This window comes from Heterodontus francisci, chromosome 28 (assembly GCF_036365525.1).
Source record: "Heterodontus francisci isolate sHetFra1 chromosome 28, sHetFra1.hap1, whole genome shotgun sequence".
NCBI lineage: Eukaryota > Metazoa > Chordata > Chondrichthyes > Heterodontiformes > Heterodontidae > Heterodontus > Heterodontus francisci.
The window spans coordinates 42,279,466-42,303,102 of NC_090398.1; the positions used below are offsets into that span (position 1 = coordinate 42,279,466).

General features: G+C 48.0%; 1 protein-coding gene across 2 annotated transcripts in view; it reads left to right on the forward strand.

The window, feature by feature from the left end:
* LOC137385181 (NACHT, LRR and PYD domains-containing protein 12-like) overlaps positions 1-23,637 on the forward strand; it is a 257,334-nt gene that overhangs the window by 229,040 nt on the left and 4,657 nt on the right. For both annotated transcript variants that reach the window (XM_068060165.1, XM_068060166.1), the window contains exon 3: positions 19,641-21,378. In XM_068060165.1, coding sequence (XP_067916266.1) covers positions 19,641-21,378 — 1,738 coding nt within the window. The remainder of the gene's footprint in view (positions 1-19,640; positions 21,379-23,637) is intronic.

Sequence of the window (23,637 nt, forward strand, 5' to 3'; positions counted from 1 at the left end):
ATACACACCTGGCAGAATCCTGATAAACTGTGAAAACCCCATACACACCTGGCAGGATCCTGATAGACTGTGAAAACCCCATACACACCTGGCAGGATCCTGAGAAACTATGAAACCCCCATACACACCTCGCAGGATCCTGATAAACTGTGAAAACCCCATACACACCTGGCAGGATCCTGATAAACTGTGAAAACCCCATACACACCTGGCAGAATACTGATCCACTGTGAAAACCCCATACACACCTGGCAGGATCCTGATACACTGTGAAAACCCCATACACACCTGGCAGGATCCTGATAAACTATGAAACCCCCATACACACCTGGCAGGATCCTGATACACTGTGAAAACCCCATACACACCTGGCATATCCTGATCCACTGTGAAAACCCCATACACACCTGGCAGGATCCTGATACACTGTGAAAACCCCATACACACCTGGCAGGATCCTGATCCACTGTGAAAACCCCATACACACCTGGCAGGATCCTGATAAACTGTGAAACCCAGATACACACCTGGCAGGATCCTGATACACTGTGAAACCCCCATACACACCTGGCAGGATCCTGATACACTGTGAAAACCCCATACACACCTGGCAGGATCCTGATACACTGTGAAAACCCCAGACACACCTGGCAGGATCCTGATACACTGTGAAAACCCCATACACACCTGGCAGGATCCTGATAAGCTGTGAAAATCCCAAGCACACCTGGCAGGATCCTGATAAACTATGAAACCCCCATACACACCTTGCAGGATCCTGATAAACTGTGAAAACCCCAGACACACCTGGCAGGATCCTGAGCCACTGTGAAAACCCCATACACACCTGGCAGGATCCTGATACACTGTGAAACCCTATGCACACCTGGCAGGATCCTGATACACTATGAAAACCCCATACACACCTGGCAGGATCCTGATAAACTATGAAACCCCCATACACACCTGGCAGGATCCTGATAAACTATGAAACCCCCATACACACCTGGCAGGATCCTGATAAACTATGAAACCCCCATACACACCTGGCAGGATCCTGATCCACTTTGAAAACCCCATACACACCTGGCAGGATCCTGATAAACTGTGAAAACCCCATACACACCTGGCAGGATCCTGATACACTGTGAAAACCCCATGCACACCTGGCAGGATCCTGATCCACTGTGAAAACCCCATACACACCTGGCAGGATCCTGATGCACTGTGAAAACCCCATACACACCTGGCAGGATCCTGATAAACTGTGAAAACCCCATACACACCTGGCAGGATCCTGATCCACTGTGAAAACCCCATACACACCTGGCAGGATCCTGATACACTGTGAAAACCCCATACACACCTGGCAGGATCCTGATAAACTGTGAAACCCCCATACACACCTGGTAGGATCCTGATAAACTATGAAACCGCCAAACACACCTGGCAGGATCCTGATACACTGTGAAACCCCCATTCACACCTGGCAGGATCCTGATAGACTGTGAAAACCCCATACACACCTGGCAGGATCCTGATCCACTGTGAAAACCCTTAACACACCTGGCAGGATCCTGATCCACTGTAAAACCCCCATACACACCTGGCAGGATCCTGATACACTGTGAAATACCCATACACACCTGGCAGGATCCTGATCCACTGTGAAACCCCAGACACACCTGTCAGGATCCTGATTTTCTGTGAAACCCCCATACACACCTGGCAGGATCCTGATCCACTGTGAAAACCCCAAACACACCTGGCCGGATCCTGATACACTGTGAAACCCCATACACACCTGGCAGGATCCTGATCCACTGTGAAAGCCCAAACACACCTGGCAGGATCCTGATCCACTGTGAAAACCCCAAACACACCTGGCAGGATCCTGATACACTGTGAAACCCCATACACACCTGGCAGGATCCTGATCCACTGTGAAAACCCCATACACACCTGGCAGGATCCTGATACACTGTGAAAACCCCAGACACACCTGGCAGGATCCTGATACTCTGTGAAAACCCCACACACACCTGGCAAGATCCTGATCCACTGTGAAACCCTATACACACCTGGCAGGATCATGATACACTGTGAAACCCCATACACACCTGGCAGGATCCTGAAACACTGTGAAACCCCCATACACACCTGGCAGGATCCTGATAAACTGTGAAAACCCCATACACACCTGGCAGGATCCTGATTTTCTGTGAAAACCCCATACACACCTGGCAGATCCTGATACACTGTGAATCCCCATACACACTTGGCAGGATCCTGATACACTGTGAAACCCCATACACACCTGGCAGGATCCTGATAAACTATGAAACCCCCATACACACCTGGCAGGATCCTGGTAAACTGTGAAAACCCCAGACACACCTGGCAGGATCCTGATCCACTGTGAAAACCCCATACACACCTGGCAGGATCCTGAAACACTGTGAAACCCCCATACACACCTGGCAGGATCCTGATAAACTGTGAAAACCCCATACACACCTGGCAGGATCCTGATTTTCTGTGAAAACCCCATACACACCTGGCAGATCCTGATACACTGTGAATCCCCATACACACCTGGCAGATCCTGATACACTGTGAATCCCCATACACACGTGGCAGAATCCTGATACACTGTGAAACCCTATACACACCTGGCAGGATCCTGATACACTATGAAAACCCCATACACACCTGGCAGGATCCTGATAAACTATGAAAGCCCCATACACACCTGGCAGGATCCTGATAAACTATGAAACCCCCATACACACCTGGCAGGATCCTGATAAACTATGAAACCCCCATACACACCTGGCAGGATCCTGATCCACTTTGAAAACCCCATACACACCTGGCAGGATCCTGATCCACTGTGAAAACCCCATACACACCTGGCAGGATCCTGATACACTGTGAAAACCCCATGCACACCTGGCAGATCCTGATCCACTGTGAAATCCCCATACACACCTGGCAGGATCCTGATGCACTGTGAAAACCCCATACACTCCTGGCAGGATCCTGATAAACTGTGAAAACCCCATGCACACCTGGCAGGATCCTGATCCACTGTGAACACCCCATACACACCTGGCAGGATCCTGATGCACTGTGAAAACCCCATACACACCTGGCAGGATCCTGAAACACTGTGAAACCCCCATACACACCTGGCAGGATCCTGATAAACTATGAAACCCCCATACACACCTGGCAGGATCCTGATAAACTATGAAACCCCCATACACACCTGGCAGGATCCTGATACACTGTGAAACCCCCATACACACCTGGCAGGATCCTGATAGACTGTGAAACCCCCATACACACCTGGCAGGATCCTGATACACTGTGAAACCCCCATACACACCTGGCAGGATCCTGATCCACTGTGAAACCCCCATACACACCTGGCAGGATCCTGATCCACTCTGAAAACCCCATACACACCTGGCAGGATCCTGATCCACTCTGAAACCCCCATACACACCTGGCAGGATCCTGATACACTATGAAACCCCAGACACACCTGTCAGGGTCCTGATTTTCTGTGAAACCCCCATACACACCTGGCAGGATCCTGATCCACTGTGAAAACCCCAAACACACCTGGCAGGATCCTGATACACTGTGAAACCCCATACACACCTGGCAGGATCCTGATCCACTGTGAAACCCCATACACACCTGGCAGGATCCTGATCCACTGTGAAAGCCCAAACATACCTGGCAGTATCCTGATCCACTGTGAAAACCCCAAACACACCTGGCAGGATCCTGATACACTGTGAAACCCCCATACCCACCTGGCAGGATCCTGATACACTGTGAAACCCCATACACACCTGGCAGGATCCTGATTTTCTGTGAAAACCCCATACACACCTGGCAGATCCTGATACACTGTGAAACCCCATATACACCTGGCAGGATCCTGATACACTGTGAAGCCCCATACACACCTGGCAGGATTCTGATGCACTGTGAAAACCCCAAACACACCTGGCAGGATCCTGATAAACTGTGAAACCCCATACACATCTGGCAGGATCCTGATAAACTGTGAACACCCCATACACACCTGGCAGGATCTTGATAAACTGTGAAACCCCCATACACACCTGGCAGGATCCTGATACACTGTGAAACCCCATACACACCTGGCAGGATCCTGATCCACTGTGAAAATCCCATACACACCTGGCAGGATCCTGATACACTGTGAAAACCCCAAACACACCTGGCAGGATCCTGATACACTGTGAAACCCCATACATACCTGGCAGGATCCTGATGCACTATGAAAACCCCAGACACACCTGGCAGGATCCTGATACACTGTGAAACCCCATACACACCTGGCTTTATCCTGATAAACTGTGAACACCCCATACACACCTGGCAGGATCTTGATAAACTGTGAAACCCCCATCCACACCTGGCAGGATCCTGATACACTGTGAAACCCCATACACACCTGGCAGGATCCTGATCCACTGTGAAAACCCCAGACACACCTGGCAGGATCCTGATACACTGTGAAAATCCCATGCACACCTGGCAGGATCCTGATACACTGTGAAAACCCCAAACACACCTGGCAGGATCCTGATACACTGTGAAACCCCATACATACCTGGCAGGATCCTGATACACTATGAAAACCCCAGACACACCTGGCAGGATCCTGATACACTGTGAAACCCCATACACACCTGGCAGATCCTGATACACTGTGAAGACCCCATACACACCTGGCAGGATCCTGATCCACTGTGAAAACCCCATACACACCTGGCAGGACCCTGATACACTGTGGAAACCCCATACACACCTGGCAGGATCCTGATGCACTGTGAAAGCCCCATAAACACCTGGTAGGATCCTGATACACTGTGAAAACCCCATACACACCTGGCAGGATCCTGATACACTGTGAAACCCCATATACTCCTGGCAGGATCTTGATACACTGTGAAAACCCCATACACACCTGGCAGGATCCTGATAAACTATGAAACCCCCAGACACACCTCGCAGGATCCTGATAAACTGTGAAAACCCCATACACACCTGGCAGGATCCTGATAAACTGTGAAAACCCCATACACACCTGGCAGAATACTGATCCACTGTGAAAACCCCATACACACCTGGCAGGATCCTGATACACTGTGAAAACCCCATACTCACCTGGCAGGATCCTGATAAACTATGAAACCCCCATACACACCTGGCAGGATCCTGATACACTGTGAAAACCCCATACACACCTGGCATATCCTGATCCACTGTGAAAACCCCATACACACCTGGCAGGATCCTGATACACTGTGAAAACCCCATACACACCTGGCAGGATCCTGATCCACTGTGAAAACCCCATACACACCTGGCAGGATCCTGATAAACTGTGAAACCCAGATACACACCTGGCAGGATCCTGATACACTGTGAAACCCCCATACACACCTGGCAGGATTCTGATACACTGTGAAAACCCCATACACACCTGGCAGGATCCTGATACACTGTGAAAACCCCAGACACACCTGGCAGGATCCTGATACACTGTGAAAACCCCATACACACCTGGCAGGATCCTGATAAGCTGTGAAAATCCCAAGCACACCTGGCAGGATCCTGATAAACTATGAAACCCCCATACACACCTTGCAGGATCCTGATAAACTGTGAAAACCCCAGACACACCGGGCAGGATCCTGATCCACTGTGAAAACCCCATACACACCTGGCAGGATCCTGATACACTGTGAAACCCTATGCACACCTGGCAGGATCCTGATACACTATGAAAACCCCATACACACCTGGCAGGATCCTGATAAACTATGAAACCCCCATACACACCTGGCAGGATCCTGATAAACTATGAAACCCCCATACACACCTGGCAGGATCCTGATAAACTATGAAACCCCCATACACACCTGGCAGGATCCTGATCCACTTTGAAAACCCCATACACACCTGGCAGGATCCTGATAAACTGTGAAAACCCCATACACACCTGGCAGGATCCTGATACACTGTGAAAACCCCATGCACACCTGGCAGGATCCTGATCCACTGTGAAAACCCCATACACACCTGGCAGGATCCTGATGCACTGTGAAAACCCCATACACACCTGGCAGGATCCTGATAAACTGTGAAAACCCCATACACACCTGGCAGGATCCTGATCCACTGTGAAAACCCCATACACACCTGGCAGGATCCTGATACACTGTGAAAACCCCATACACACCTGGCAGGATCCTGATCCACTGTGAAAACCCCATACACACCTGGCAGGATCCTGATACACTGTGAAAACCCCAGACACACCTGGCAGGATCCTGATACTCTGTGAAAACCCCACACACACCTGGCAAGATCCTGATCCACTGTGAAACCCTATACACACCTGGCAGGATCATGATACACTGTGAAACCCCATACACACCTGGCAGGATCCTGAAACACTGTGAAACCCCCATACACACCTGGCAGGATCCTGATAAACTGTGAAAACCCCATACACACCTGGCAGGATCCTGATTTTCTGTGAAAACCCCATACACACCTGGCAGGATCCTGATAAACTATGAAACCCCCATACACACCTGGCAGGATCCTGGTAAACTGTGAAAACCCCAGACACACCTGGCAGGATCCTGATCCACTGTGAAAACCCCATACACACGTGGCAGAATCCTGATACACTGTGAAACCCTATACACACCTGGCAGGATCCTGATACACTATGAAAACCCCATACACACCTGGCAGGATCCTGATAAACTATGAAAGCCCCATACACACCTGGCAGGATCCTGATAAACTATGAAACCCCCATACACACCTGGCAGGATCCTGATAAACTATGAAACCCCCATACACACCTGGCAGGATCCTGATCCACTTTGAAAACCCCATACACACCTGGCAGGATCCTGATCCACTGTGAAAACCCCATACACACCTGGCAGGATCCTGATACACTGTGAAAACCCTATGCACACCTGGCAGGATCCTGATCCACTGTGAAATCCCCATACACACCTGGCAGGATCCTGATGCACTGTGAAAACCCCATACACACCTGGCAGGATCCTGATAAACTGTGAAAACCCCATGCACACCTGGCAGGATCCTGATCCACTGTGAAAACCCCATACACACCTGGCAGGATCCTGATGCACTGTGAAAACCCCATACACACCTGGCAGGATCCTGAAACACTGTGAAACCCCCATACACACCTGGCAGGATCCTGATACACTGTGAAACCCCCATACACACCTGGCAGGATCCTGATAGACTGTGAAACCCCCATACACACCTGGCAGGATCCTGATACACTGTGAAACCCCCATACACACCTGGCAGGATCCTGATACACTGTGAAACCCCAGACACACCTGTCAGGGTCCTGATTTTCTGTGAAACCCCCATACACACCTGGCAGGATCCTGATCCACTGTGAAAACCCCAAACACACCTGGCAGGATCCTGATACACTGTGAAACCCCATACACACCTGGCAGGATCCTGATCCACTGTGAAAGCCCAAACATACCTGGCAGTATCCTGATCCACTGTGAAAACCCCAAACACACCTGGCAGGATCCTGATACACTGTGAAACCCCCATACCCACCTGGCAGGATCCTGATACACTGTGAAACCCCATACACACCTGGCAGGATCCTGATAAACTGTGAAAACCCCATACACACCTGGCAGGATCCTGATTTTCTGTGAAAACCCCATACACACCTGGCAGATCCTGATACACTGTGAAACCCCATACACACCTGGCAGGATCCTGATACACTGTGAAGCCCCATACACACCTGGCAGGATTCTGATGCACTGTGAAAACCCCAAACACACCTGGCAGGATCCTGATAAACTGTGAAACCCCATACACATCTGGCAGGATCCTGATAAACTGTGAACACCCCATACACACCTGGCAGGATCTTGATAAACTGTGAAACCCCCATACACACCTGGCAGGAATCTGATACACTGTGAAACCCCATACACACCTGGCAGGATCCTGATCCACTGTGAAAACCCCAAACACACCTGGCAGGATCCTGATACACTGTGAAACCCCATACATACCTGGCAGGATCCTGATGCACTATGAAAACCCCAGACACACCTGGCAGAATCCTGATACACTGTTAAACCCCATACACACCTGGCTTTATCCTGATAAACTGTGAACACCCCATACACACCTGGCAGGATCTTGATAAACTGTGAAACCCCCATCCACACCTGGCAGGATCCTGATACACTGTGAAACCCCATACACACCTGGCAGGATCCTGATCCACTGTGAAAACCCCAGACACACCTGGCAGGATCCTGATACACTGTGAAAATCCCATGCACACCTGGCAGGATCCTGATACACTGTGAAAACCCCAAACACACCTGGCAGGATCCTGATACACTGTGAAACCCCATACATACCTGGCAGGATCCTGATACACTATGAAAACCCCAGACACACCTGGCAGGATCCTGATACACTGTGAAACCCCATACACACCTGGCAGATCCTGATACACTGTGAAGACCCCATACACACCTGGCAGGATCCTGATCCACTGTGAAAACCCCATACACACCTGGCAGGACCCTGATACACTGTGGAAACCCCATACACACCTGGCAGGATCCTGATGCACTGTGAAAGCCCCATAAACACCTGGTAGGATCCTGATACACTGTGAAAACCCCATACACACCTGGCAGGATCCTGATACACTGTGAAACCCCATATACTCCTGGCAGGATCTTGATACACTGTGAAAACCCCATACACACCTGGCAGGATCCTGATCCACTGTGAAAACCCCATACACACCTGGAAGGATCCTGATCCACTGTGAAAACCCCATACACACCTGGCAGGATCCTGATCCACTGTGGAAACCCCATGCACACCTGGCAGGACCCTGATACACTGTGAAAGCCCCATAAACACCTGGCAGGATCCTGATACACTGTGAAACCCCATACACACCTGTCAGAATCCTTATACACTGTGAAACCCCATACACACCTGGCAGGATCCTGATACACTGTGAAACCCCATACACACCTGGCAGGATCCTGATACACTGTGAAACCCCATACACACCTGACAGGATCCTGATACACTGTGAAACCCCATACACACCTGGCAGGATCCTGATACACAGTGTCACCCCATACACACCTGGCAGGATCCTGATACGCAGTGTCACCCCATACACACCTGGCAGGATCCTGATACACAGTGTCACCCCATACACACCTGTCAGGATCCTGATCCCCTGTGAAACCCCACATTCACCTGGCTGGATCCCGACACACTGAAACCTAATACTAATCTGCTCCGTGGTGCACCGACACTGTGACTGCACCAGTGTAGAACTTGAGCCTGATGTTAAAGGCTGCCTGCAGTCCGAGGAATCAGTCCGACCACAGTCTGTTTGGGTAGATGTGGTTCACAGCACAGAATAAGAGATCAGAAAGTGTTTGACTTGATTGAAGAAGCTGTGCAGCTATCAACACAATAGAACATTAATCCCTGAAGGAATTTAAGAAAATCACAATGTTCCGAGACTATGAATGTATTTGCTCGCTTCCCAATGGCAGTGAAAGAGAGTATCTTATTGAATTAGAAAAAAAAATGTCCTTCATTTAGAAATATTTTTACACCCAATGTGAGGACTGGTGGAAACATATCAGTAATTTCTCAAATCTACAGAAAACCGAGACTAAATTGAAACAATAGATGATAATTATCCGTAGAACCGTTAAAAAGGATTATGAATGTTTTCTGCTCTGACATTGCACTGAGTGAATTGGGCAGTCGTACTATTTCAGATTTTAATCGGTCTAATGACAAGATTGTAATCAAAATATGAATGTAGGTGTAAAACTGCTGAAAAACCATTGACAATTTCTGAAACACAATTGATTGATCTGGGACAGGGAATGGCCATTTAGCTTCAATAAGTCTGACTGTGTGACGGAGCTGAGCCCACCTACCCTTCTTCTCATTGTATCCACAAAAACATCGTCACATGCCTCTAGGCCCCATTTAATACTGCCACTGTAGTGTCCTTCCCTGGTAACTATTCCCTGCTTTATTATCCTTTGGGTGAAAATAATATCCTGATGTCCATTTTATTGCTTCTGACTTTCAATTTTCTCTGTTACTCATTATTTTGGTTAAGGTTGAGCCTGTTTCATGCACTAATGTTGTGAATTCCTTTAAAACATTTCAATACTGATGTATCTTGCCCAAACAAAATACATCAAACCCCTTCACCCTTCCCTCAACCTAAACTCCTAACACCTTGAATCATCAATAAAGAGCGCATGGATGAATTACAACAATTGTTCATTCCTGTCTGGCGCAAAAATAAAACAGGAAGGGTGGCTCAACCGTGGCTTACAAAAGAAATTAGGGAAAGTATTAGATCCAAGGAGGAGAAATATAAAATGGCCAGAACAAGCAGCAAACCCCAGGATCGGGAGCAGTTTAGAATTCAGTAAAGGAGGACAAAGGGATTGATAAAGAAGGGGAAAATAGAGTATGAGAGTAAGCTTGCAGAGAACATAAAAACTGACTGTAAAAGCTTCTATAGATATGTGAAGAGTAAAAGATTAATTAAGACAAATGTGGGTCCCTTACAGTCAGATATGGCAGAATTTATATAAAAGGGAAATACTGCCGATGCTGGAAATCAGAAATATAAACAAGAAATGCTGGAAATACTCAGCAGGTCTGGCAGCATCTGTGCAGAGAGAAGCAGAGTTAACATTTCAGGTCAGAGACCCTTCTTCAGAACGGGGGTATTTATAATGGGGAACAAAGAAATGGCAGACCAATAAAATACATACTTTGGTTCTGTCTTCACAAAGGAGGACACTAATTCCTTCCCTGAAATGTTGGGGAACTGTCTGAAATCAGTATGAGTAGGGAAATGGTGTTGGGGAAATTGATGGGATTGAAGGCCGATAAATCCCCAGGGCCTGATAATCTACATCCCAGAGTACTTAAGGAAGTGGCCCTAGAAATAGTAGATGCATTGCTGGTCATTTTTCAAAATTCTATAGACTCTGTAACAGTTCCAACAGATTGGAGGTAGCTAATGTAACCCCACTATTTAAAAAAGGAGGTAGAGAGAAAACGGAATTATAGACCGGTTAGCCTGACATCAGTAATGGGGAAAATGCTAGAGTCCATTATAAAAGATGTAATAGCAGAGCACTTGGAAAACAATGACAGGATCGGACAAAGTCAACATGGCTTTACGAAAGGGAAATCATGCTTGACAAATCTACTGGAATTATTTTGAGGATGTAACTAGTAGAATAGATAAGAGAGGACCAGTGGATATGGTATATTTGGACTTTCAGAAGCTTTCGATAAGATCCCACATAAGAGATTAGCGTGCAAAATTAAAGCACATGGGATTGGGGGTAAGGTACTGATATGGATAGAGAACTGGTTGGCAGTCGAGGCCTGCTCAGGTCAGGAAAAAGGAACCCGACCGAACCACCATGGACCCAAGTCCGACCCGGCCCGAGACCCTCCGATTTTGCCCCGAGCCCGATCCTACCCGAACTCGACACTGCCCAAGCCCGACCCGACCGTCCCTTTACTTACCTTCCGACTGAGAAGCTCCACGAAGCTACAGCACATGCGTGATGATGTTTTAGTGACGTCACTCACTCACTGCACAGATTCAGTTTCCTCCCTGACTCCCAGCTCAGGTAAGTTTTTTTTAAACTTTCAATACTTACCAGCAGAGCACTTAACGTGTGTGTCCGGCCTGACCTGACCCGACCCGACCCGACTTGACCTGGACTTGGCCCAAACGCCGTACCCTGTCATCGTCTGGTCCCGTCAGGTTTGGGTCAGGTAGCAGGCCTCTAGTTGGCAGACAGGAAACAAAGAGTAGGAATAACCGGGTCCTTTTCCAAGTGGCAGGCAGTGACTAGTGGGGTACCGCAGGGATCAGTGCTCGGACCCCAGCTATTCACAATATATATTAATGATATAGATGAGGGAATTAAATGTAATATATTCAGGTTTGCAGATGACACAAAGCTGGATGGGAGTGTGAGCTGTGAGGAGGATGCAGAGAAGCTCCAGTGTGATTTGGACAGATTGAGTGAGTGGGCAAATACATGGGAGATGCAGTATAATATGGATAAATGTGAGGTTATCCACTTTGGCAAAAACAGAAAGGCAGATTATTATCTCAACGGCGATCGATTGGGAAAGGGGGAGGTGCAGCGAGACCTGGGTGTCCTTGTGCACCAGTCGCTGAAAGTAAGCATGCAGGTGCAGCAGGCAGTTAAGAAGGCTAATGGTATGTTGGCTTTCAGAGCAAGAGGATTTGAGTGCAGGAGCAAGGATGTCTTGCTGCAGAAAGAGAAGGTCATGGAAGCTCGTGAGTTCAAGGGAGGGAACAGCGATATCCTGGAGCATATCAACATTCCAAAGGAGGAGGTGTTGGAGGTTTTGAAGGGCATTAAGGTGGATAAATCCCCAGGGCCTGACCAGGTGTATCCTAGGATGCTATGGGATGCAAGGGATGAGATTGCTGGGGCCCCAGCAGAGATTTTTGTATCATCGTTATCCACGGGTGAGGTACCGGAAGACTGGAGGATAACTAATGTTGTGCCTTTATTTAAGAAGGGCAGCAGGGATAAGCCAGGGAACTACAGGCCAGTGAGCCTTACATCAGTGGTGGGAAAGTTATTGGAAGGGAATCTGAGAGACAGGATTTATATGCATCTGGAAAGGCATGGTCTGATTCGGGATAGTCAGCATGGCTTTGTGCGTGGGAAATCATGTCTCACGAATTTGATTGAGGAGGTGACCAAGAGGATTGACGAGGGCAGGGCGATGGACTTTGTCTACATGGACTTTCGCAAGGCCTTTGACAAGGTCCCGTTTGGTAGGCTGGTCCAGAAGGTTCGAACACATGGGATCCAGGGTGAGCTTCCAATTGGATACAAAATTGGCTTGGTGAAAGGAGGCAGAGGGTGGTAGTGGAGGGTTGTTTTGCAGATTGGAGGCCGGTGACCAGTGGTGTGCCGCAGGGATCGGTGCTGGGCCCTCTGTTGTTTGTCATATATATTAATGACTTGGATGTGAATGTAAGGGGCATGATTAGTAAGTTTGCAGATGACACCAAAATTGGTGGTATCGTGGACAGTGAAGAAGGTTGTCTGAGGTTACAACAGGATATAGATCAACTGGGAAAGTGGGCAAGGGATTGGCAAATGGAATTTAATGCAGACAAGTGCGAAGTGATGCATTTTGGGAAGTTAAATCAGGGCAGGACATATACAGTGAATGTCAGAGCCCTGGGGAGTGTTGTTGAGCAGAGAGACCTCGGGGTGCAAGTAAATAGTTCCCTGAAAGCGGCAACACAGGTAGACAGGGTGGTGAAGAAGGCATATGGCATGCTTGCCTTCATCGGCCGAGGCATTGAGTACAAGAGTTGGGACGTCATGTTACAGTTGGACAGAACATTGGTTAGGCCACATTTGGAGTACTGTGTGCTGTTCTGGTTACCGCACTACAGGAAAGATGTGATTAAGCTAGAGAGGGTGCAGAAAAGATTCACAAGGATGTTGCCTGGTTTGGAGGACTTGAGTTAGAGAGTCATAGAGAGAAACAGCACTGAAACAGGCCCTTCGGCCCACCGAGTCTGTGCCGATTAACAACCACCCATTTATACTTATCCTACATTAATCCCATATTCCCATCATTCTCCTGACACCTACCTACACTAGGGGCAATTTACAATGGCCAATTTACCTATCAACCTGCAAGTCTTTGGCTGTGGGAGAAAACCGGAGCACCCGGCGGAAACCCACGCAGACACAGGGCGAACTTGCAAATTCCGCACAGCAGTACCCAGAGCCGAACCCGAGTCGCTGGAGCTGTGAGGCTGCAGTGCTAACCACTCTGCCGCCCGAGAGATTGGATAGGCTGGGTCTGTTTTCCCTGGAGCGAAGGAGGCTGAGAGGGGACATGACAGAGGTATATAAAATTATGAGAGGCATAGATAGGGTAGATAGCCAGAATCTGTTTCCCATGGTAGGGGTGACTAAAACTAGAGAGCATAGATTTAAGGTGAAAGGGAGGAGGTTTAAAGGGGATCAAAGGGGTAAATTTTTCACACAAAGAATAGTGGGTATCTGGGATAAGCTGCCAGAGGATGTGGTGGAGGCAGGAACAGTAACAACATTTAAGAGACATCTGGACAGGTACTTGAATGAGCAAAGTATAGAGGGATATGGAATTAATGCAGGCAGCTGGGATTAGTATAGATAGGCATTGTGGTCAGCTTGGACGTGGTGGGCCGAAGGGCCTGTTTCTATGCTGTATGACTCTAATTATACAAGGCCTTGGTGAGACCACATCTGGAGTATTGCGTGCAGTTTTGGTCTCCATATGTGTGGAAGGATGTTCTTGTTATGGAGGGAGTGCAGCGAAGGTTCACCAGACTGATTCCTGGGATGGCAGGACTGACGTATGAAGAGAGATTGGGTCGATCAGGCTTGTATTCGCTAGAGTTTAGAAGAATGAGAGGGGATCTCATAGAAACCTACAAAATTCTAACAGGACTGGACAGACTAGATGCAGGAAGGATGTTCCCGATGGCGGGGGAGTCCAGGACCAGGGGTTACAGTCTAAGGATAAGAGGTCAGCTATTTAGGACTGAGATGAGGAGGGATTTCTTCACCTAGAGAGTGGTGAACCTGTGGAATTCTCTACCACAGAAAGCAGTTGAGGCCAAATCATTAAATATATTCAAGAAAGAGTTAGATATAGTTCTTAGGGCAAAAGGAATCAAGGGATACAGGGAGAAAGAGGGAACAGGGTACTTAGTTTGGTGATCAGCCATGATCGTATTGAAGGGCCGAATGGCCTACTTCTGCTCCTGTTTGTTTTCTATCTTTATGAATCCTCTCTGCACCTTCAGAATGGCAGTAACCTTTACCTATGACCATGTGACTGTAAAAGCGAACACAGTATGCCAGAGAACTTACCCAAGTCCTGAAACAATAGCAATGTATCTCCTGGCTGTTCAGAGTCTGTCCATCTCTCCGTCCACACAATACACCAGATAACCTGCTCAAGCTCTGATATAATAACTGTGCAATTTCTATTTACAGTTAGAGAGGTTTCAGAAGGTAATTTTACAGCTTAGGTCCAAGTCAGTTGAAGGAATGGTTGTTCTTCATGGAATGATGAAATTTGGGAACGTGGAAGAGGCAGAACTGGAGGTTAAACACAAAGGGTTGGGGCGAGGCCATGGTGGGATCTGAAAACAAGAATGAGAATTTTTAAATCGAGGCATTGCCAGACCAGCAGCCAATGTTGGTCAGCGAGTACAGGGGTGATAGTTGAACGAGACTCAGTGTCAGTCGGATATGGGTAGTAGAGTTTAGTATGTGCTCAAGTTTATGGAGGGAGAAAGGTGGGAGGCTGGCCAGGAGAACATTGGAATAGCTGAGTCTAGAGGTCAGACATTGATTTTAGTTTAGTTTAGAGATACAGCACTGAAACAGGCCCTTCGGCCCACCGAGTCTGTGCCGACCATCAACCACCCATTTATACTAATCCTACACTAATTCCATGTTCCTACCACATCCCCACCTGTCCCTATATTTCCCTACCACCTACCTATACTAGGGGCAATTTATAATGGCCAATTTACCTATCAACCTGCAAGTCTTTGGCTTGTGGGAGGAAACCGGAGCACCCGGAGGAAACCCACGCAGACACAGGGAGAACTTGCAACCTCCACACAGGCAGTACCCGGAATTGAACCCAGGTCGCTGGAGCTGTGAGGCTGCAGTGCTAACCACTGCACCACTGTGGGTTACAGCAGCAAATGAGCTGAGGAAGGGGCAGAGATGGGCGATATTATGGAGATGGAAGTAAGTGTTCTTTGTACTCGGGAGGATATTTGGTCAGAAACTCAGTTATGAGTCAGATCAAATGCCGCTTGGAACTTTTGTACATTCTGTCTGACCCTCTCCCAATGCACACAATATCCCAAATAATCTGTCCAAGGCCGAATACATTAACAATGTGACTCCTGACTGTTCACAATCTGAACCCCTCCCACTGATATCCAATGACCTGTTTTGCATTTATACAGAAGGTAAGCACCACTGAAAATTTCACAGATTGATCCATTGGAACAAGGTTGTCCAAACTTTTCGCGTGGGGGACCGTGAGATGAGAGTAACTGCCCGTGATATCAGGGCAGCGTTTGACCAATCAAGGAACCTTAGTGAAACTGGAGTGAATGGGAGTCAGGGGGAAAACTCTCTTCTGGTTAGAGTCGTACCTTGTCCAAAGGAAGATGGTTGTGGTATGTGGAGGTCAATGATCTCAGTCCCAGGACATCACTGCAGGCATTCCTCAGGGTAGTGTCCTCGGCGCAACCACCTTCATCAATGACCTTTCTTCAATCAGAAGTGGGGATGTTCGCTGATGATTGCACAATGTTCAGCACCATTCGTGACTCAGATACTGAAGCAGTCCCTGTAGAAATGCAGCAAGACCTGGACAATATCCAGGCTTGGGTTGGTAAGTGGCAAGTAACATTCGCATCACATAAGTGCCAGGCAATGACCATCTCCAACAAGAGTGAATTTAACCATCTACCCTTGACATTCAATGGCATTACCATCGCTGAATCCCCCACTATCAACATCCATGGGGCTACCATTGACCAGAAATTGAACTGGAGTAGCCATATAAATACCGTGGCTACAGAGCAGGTCAGAGGCTAGGAATCCTGCAGCGAGTAACTCGCCTCCTGATTCCGCAAAGCCTGTCCACCATCTGCAAGGCACAAGTCAGGAGTGTGATGGAATACTCTCCACTTGCCTGGATGGGTGCAGCTCCAAGAACACTCAAGAAGCTCGACACCATCCAGAAGAAAGCAGCCCACTCGATTGGCACCCCATCTATAAATATTCACTCCCTCCACCACTGACACACAGTGGCAGCAGTGTGTACCATCTACAAGATGCACTGCAGTGACACACCAAGGCTCCATAAACAGCACCTTCCAAACCCAAGACCTCCACCACATGGGAGAACAAGGGCAGCAGATGTAAGGGAACACCACCACCTGCAAGTTCCCCTCCAAGTCACACACCATCCTGACTTGGAACTATATCACCGTTCCTTCACTGTCGCTGGGTCAAAATCATGGAACTTCCTTCCTAACAGCACTGTGGGTGTACCTACCTCACATGGACTGCAGTGGTTCAAGAAGGCAGCTCACCACCACCTTCTCAACAGCAATAAATGCTCTCCAGCCAATGAAGCCCACATCCCAGAACTAAATAAAAAAAAATACAATTTTTATCTTGCATAGGGGACTAGCGAGACAGTTTCGGAAAGATAAAGGATTAAAAATGTATCTTGCTAGTAATCAAAACACAAATGTACATTTTTGTGAATGGTTTTAAATGAGCAGGCTAATTTATTGACTTACTTTCTCTTCACCATGTCAGACATAGTGTGTGTGTCCCACGTGTGTGTGTGTGTGTGTGTCCCACGTGTGTGTGTGTGTGTCCCTCGTGTGTGTATGTCCCGTGTGTGTGTGTCCCATGTGTGTGTCCCTCGTGTGTGTGTGCGTGTGTCCCATGTGTGTGTGTGCCCCGTGTGTGTCCCTCGTGTGTCCCTCGTGTGTGTGTGTGTCCCTCGTGTGTGTGTGTGTCCCTCGTGTGTGTGTCCCTCGTGTGTGTGTGTCCCTCGTGTGTGTGTGTGTGTGTCCCTCGTGTGTGTGTGTGTGTCCCTCGTGTGTGTCTGTGTGTCCCTCGTGTGTGTGTGTGTCTGTGTGTGTGTGTCCCTCGTGTGTGTGTGTGTCTGTGTGTGTGTCTGTGTGTGTGTGTCCCTCGTGTCTGTGTGTCCCTCGTGTCTGTGTCCCTCGTGTCTGTGTCCCTCGTGTGTGTGTGTGTCCCTCGTGTGTGTGTGTGTCCCTTGTGTGTGTCTGTGTGTCCCTCGTCTGTGTGTCCCTCGTCTGTGTGTCCCTCGTCTGTGTGTGTGTGTGTCCCTCGTCTGTGTGTGTGTGTGTGTGTGTGTGTGTGTCCCTCGTCTGTGTGTGTGTGTGTGTGTCCCTCGTCTGTGTGTGTGTGTGTGTCCCTCGTCTGTGTGTGTGTCCCTCGTCTGTGTGTGTGTGTCCCTCGTCTGTGTGTGTGTGTGTGTCCCTCGTCTGTGTGTGTGTGTGTGTCCCTCGACTGTGTGTGTCCCTCGTCTGTGTGTGTGTGTGTCCCTCGTCTGTGTGTGCCCCGTGTCTGTGTGTCCCTCGTGTGTCTGTGTGTGTGTGTCCCTCGTCTGTGTGTGTCCCTCGTCTGTGTGTGTGTGTGTGTCCCTCGTCTGTGTGTCCCTCGTGTGTCCCTCGTCTGTGTGTGTGTGTGTCCCTCGTCTGTGTGTGTGTGTGTCCCTCGTCTGTGTGTGTGTGTCCCTCGTCTGTGTGTGTGTGTGTGTGTGTCCCTCGTCTGTGTGTGTGTCCCTCGTCTGTGTGTGTTTGTGTGTGTGTCCCTCGTCTGTGTGTGTGTGTCCCTCGTCTGTGTGTGTGTGTGTGTGTGTGTGTCCCTCGTCTGTGTATGTGTGTGTGTGTGTGTGTGTCCCTCGTCTGTGTGTGTGTGTGTGTCCCTCGTCTGTGTGTGTGTGTGTGTGTCCCTCGTCTGTGTGTGTGTGTGTGTCCCTCGTCTGTGTGTGTGTGTGTCCCCTCTGTGTGCGTGTGTGTCTGTGTATGTGTCCTGTCTGTATGTTTGTGTGTCCTGTGTGTGTGTGCGCATGTGCATGTGTCCCCACTCTGTGTGTGTGTGTGTGTGTGTGTGTGTGCCCCCTCTGTGTACGTCTGTGTATGTGTCCTGTCTGTATGTTTGTGTGTGCGCGTATGTGTGTCTCCCCACTGCGTGTGTGTGTCCTCTATGTGCGTTTGTGTATCCCCTCTGTGTGCGTGCATCCCCTCTGTGCGTGAGTCCCTTCTGTGTGCGTGTGTGTGTATCCCCTCTGTGTGCATGTGTGTATCTGTGTGTGTGTCCCCTCTGTGTGCGTGTGTGTCTGTGTATGTGTCCTGTCTGTATGTTTGTGTGTTCTGTGTGTGTGTGTGCGCGCATGTGCATGTGTCCCCACTCTGTGTGTGTGTGTGTCTCTCTCCTCTGTGTGTTGTGCGTGCGCCCATCTGTGCGGGCCCCACCCTGACTGCACCACCTGCTAACCACTGTGCCACCCACCATGTGTCAATTTGTATTGAGATGCCTGTCGTATGGGGTAGACTGGATAGTATTAAGCATCAGAGGGAAAATATCACCACCTTCGAAGAGTCCACGTTCAGCAATTATTAGAATCAAGTGAGAATTTTTCACTTTCAAGCAGGGTTTACCATTTACAGGGTTTTAATTTCTACACACATCTCTATCTAAGCTGTTAATTAAATCACAATATTTCACTGAATAATAAAATGATACTGTAAATCTGTTTTTAAGTCATTGCAACTGACATTGAGAACCGCTTTCTGTCTGTTCTATTTGAAGATGTTCAACAGAAACACAAGGAAACACTCCGGATACAAACTGAAACACTGAGAGTGAACACTATCCTAATAAAGGAGAAGGTTAAGATTTTCCAGCTGGTTGATCGATACGCTGAGCTAACGGTCATTTCTACTGTTCGAGATCGGACACTTGTAGAACATGAACTGCTGGCAAGAGGCCGAGACCATGAAGACTGCAGAGAGAAACATCTCCGGAGTGAACTGGAAAAAATCCAAACTGATCAGTTGTTCCAGAGCAGTTTTTCCCAAAGAAAATCCAAATCTGGGAGTTTAGCAGTGGTGCGTGGAGTCCCGGGAATTGGAAAGACAACATTGGTACAAAAGATTGTTTATGACTGGGCCACTGGGAAAATATACCCACAATTTCAATTTGTTTTCAGTTTTAAATTCCGTGAGTTGAACGCTATTAACTGTAGAATAAACCTGAGGAAACTAATACTGGATCTGTATCCTTACTTTGAGAATCTTCTGGGAGAGCTCTGGAAGAACCCAGAGGGATTACTGTTTATATTTGATGGTTTGGATGAATTCAAGGACACGATCGATTTTACTGACAATCGGAGAAATACAGAACCTCAGTACATGTGCACAGATCCCGAATGCTGGTGTGAAGTGTCTGACATTGTGTACAGTTTAATACAGCACAAGCTGCTCCCAGGATGTTCAGTGTTAGTGACCAGTCGTCCCACTGCATTACATTTATTGGAAAAGGCTGAGATCAGTGTCTGGGCTGAAATCCTGGGATTTGTTGGTGATGAACGGAAGGAATATTTCAACAAGTGTTTTGAAGATCGGACGGTGGCAGCAGCTGTTCTCAAACACGTGGAGGAGAACGAGATCCTGTACACCATGTGTTACAACCCTTCCTACTGCTGGATCCTCTGTCTGTCACTGGGTCCGTTCTTTACACAAAGAGACAGGAAACAGCAGCAAGTTCCCAAGACCATCACCCAAGTATATTCTGACTATATTTATAACATTCTGAAAAACCATGGCCGAGAGATTGAAAGCCCTTGTGATGTATTACTAAAGATTGGTCAGATGGCCTTCACAGGAGTCTCTGAGAAGAAGATTGTGTTTAGAAATGAAGATTTGATTGAGTACAGTCTGCAACCTTCCCACTTCCTGTCTGGGTTCATAATGGAACTTTTGGAGAGAGATGATTCTGTTCAGAGGGTGGTTTACACATTCACACACCTCACCATCCAAGAGTTTGTAGCCGCAATCGCACAATTCCTGACTCCTGATCCCGGGAACATCCCGAAACTCCTGAATGAAGCCCACAGCAAGGAGGATGGGAGGTTTGAGATATTTCTCCGTTTTGTTGCTGGTCTCACCTCCTCACGCTCAGCTCGGCCCCTGGAGGAGGTTCTGGGTCCATTTTCTCATCAAACAACCTGCCGAGTGATTGACTGGGTGAAGGAGAAGGTTGAAGGACAAATTGGAAACACAGAGGGTAAAAGTGGTAAAAGAAACCTCCTGAACATATTGTACTACCTGTTTGAGTCCAAGAATAAAGCACTGGTTCAGGCCACAGTGGGATCGGTGGAAATACTTACATTTCGTGGATTGGACCTGAAACCAATTGACTGTGCGGTCCTGTCTCATGTCATTGCACTCTGTGATACAATAAAAGAATTTGATCTGGAGTCCTGCAACATACAGTTTGAAGGACTCCAGCGGCTGAGACCTTCACTTCACAAATGCCAGGTGTTGAGGTAATTATTTATTTGTCTCCAACTGTTGGATGAATTGCAGAGCAAAGAACAGTACAGCACAGGAACAGGCCATTCGGCCCTCCAGGCCTGCGTCAATCTTGATGCCTGTCGAAACTAAAACCTTCTGCACTTCCGAGGTCCGTATCCCTCCATTCCCATCCTATTCATGTACTTGTCAAGATGCCTCTTAAATGTTGCTATCGTACCTGCTTCCACCGCCTCCCCCGACAGCAAGTTCCAGGCACTCACCACCCTCTGTGTGAAAACACTTGCCTCGCATATCCCCTCTAAACTTTGCCCATCGCACCTTAAACCTATGTCCCCTAGTAACTGACTCTTCCACTCTGGGAAAAAGCTTCTGACTATCCACTCTGTCCATGCCGCTCATAACTTTGTAAACCTCTATCATGTCGCCCCTCCACCTCCGTCGTTCCAGTGAAAACAATCCGAGTTTATCCAACCTCTCCTCATAGCTAATATCCTCCAGACCAGGCAACATCCTGGTAAACCTCTTCTGTACCCTCTCCAAAGCCTCCACATCCTTCTGGTAGTGTGGCGACCAGAATTGCACGCAATATTCCAAGTGTGGTCTAACTAAGGTTCCGTACAGATGCAGCATGACTTGCCAATTTTTATACTCTATGCCCCGACCGATGAAGGCAAGCATGCCGTATGCCTTCTTGACTACCTTATCCAGCTGCGTTGCCACTTTTAGTGACCTGTGAACCTGTACGCCCAGATCTTTCTGCCTGTCAATACTTCTAAGCGTTCTGCATTTACTGTATACTTCCCACCTGTATTAGACCTTCCAAAATGCATTACCTCACATTTGTCCAGATTAAACTCCATCTGCCATTTCTCCACCCAAGTCTCCAACCGATCTATATCCTGCTGTATCTTCTGACAGTCCTCATTACTATCCGCAACTCCACCAACTTTTGTGTCGTCCGCAAACTTACTAATCATACCAGCTACATTTTCCTCCAAATCATTTATATATACTACAAACAGCAAAGGTCCCAGCGCTAATCCCTGCGGAACACCACTAGTCACATCCCTCCATTCAGAAAAGCACCCTTCCACTGATACCCTCTGTCTTCTATGACCAAGCCAGTTCTGTATCCATCTTGCCAGCTCACCTCTGATCCCGTGTGACTTCACCTTTTGTACCAGTCTGCCATGAGGGACCTTGTCAAAGGCTTTACTGAAGTCCATATAGACAACATCCACTGCCCTTCCTTCGTCAATCATCTTTGTCACTTCCTCAAAAAACTCCATCAAGTTAGTGAGACACGACCTCCCCTTCACAAAACCATGCTGCCTCTCGCTAATTCTATTTGTTTCCAAATGGGAGTAAATCCTGTGCCGAAGAATCCTCTCCAATAATTTCCCTACCACTGACGTAAGGCTCACCGGCCTGTAATTTTCTGGATTATCCTTGCTACCCTTCTTAAGCAAAGGAACAACATTCTCCAGTCCTCTGGGACCTCACCTGTAGCCAATGAGGATACAAAGATTTCTGTCAAGCCCCCAGCAATTTCCTCCCTTGTCTCCCTCAGTATTCTGGGGTAGATCTGATCAGGCCCTGGGGACTTATCTACCTTAATGTTTTTCAAGACGCCTAACACCACCTCCTTTTTGATATCAGCGTTACCCAGACTATCTACACTCCCTTCCCTGGACTCATCATCCACCAACTCCTCTTTGGTGAATACTGATGCAAAGTACTCATTTAGTACCTCACCTATTTCCTCTGGCTCCACACATAGATTCCTTCCTCTGTCCTTGAGTGGGCCAACCCTTTCCCTGGCAAACCTGTTGCTCTTTATATGCGTATAAAAAGCTTTGGGATTCTTCTTAATCAATCGTGACAACAGACATAGATTCTGTTGTTGCTCCATAATGAAGGGAAGCAAACAGTTCAGCTCAATGAGAGAGGCAACACAAAGATGACCAATAATAAAGGGATGAGTTAGTAATTCTCTCAGGACTGGAGAACCCAAAATGGATCCTTGTGAACTAGTAAGGATTTTACAGTCTTCATATGATCAATCCATACAGGTCACAGGAAAGGGCTGATAGTTGAATTATGAAAAATCATTATCTATTGCTGTTCTTCTTGTCTGTGATACATCCATTGAAGAGACACGTAGGCCAGCAGTCCGTGTACACAGAGCATCACACCCTCTTCTCGATGTGTATCAGTAAGTGACGGTTACCAAAGTCTCAGCTCCCATAAGATGTGGAAGTTGGAACTGC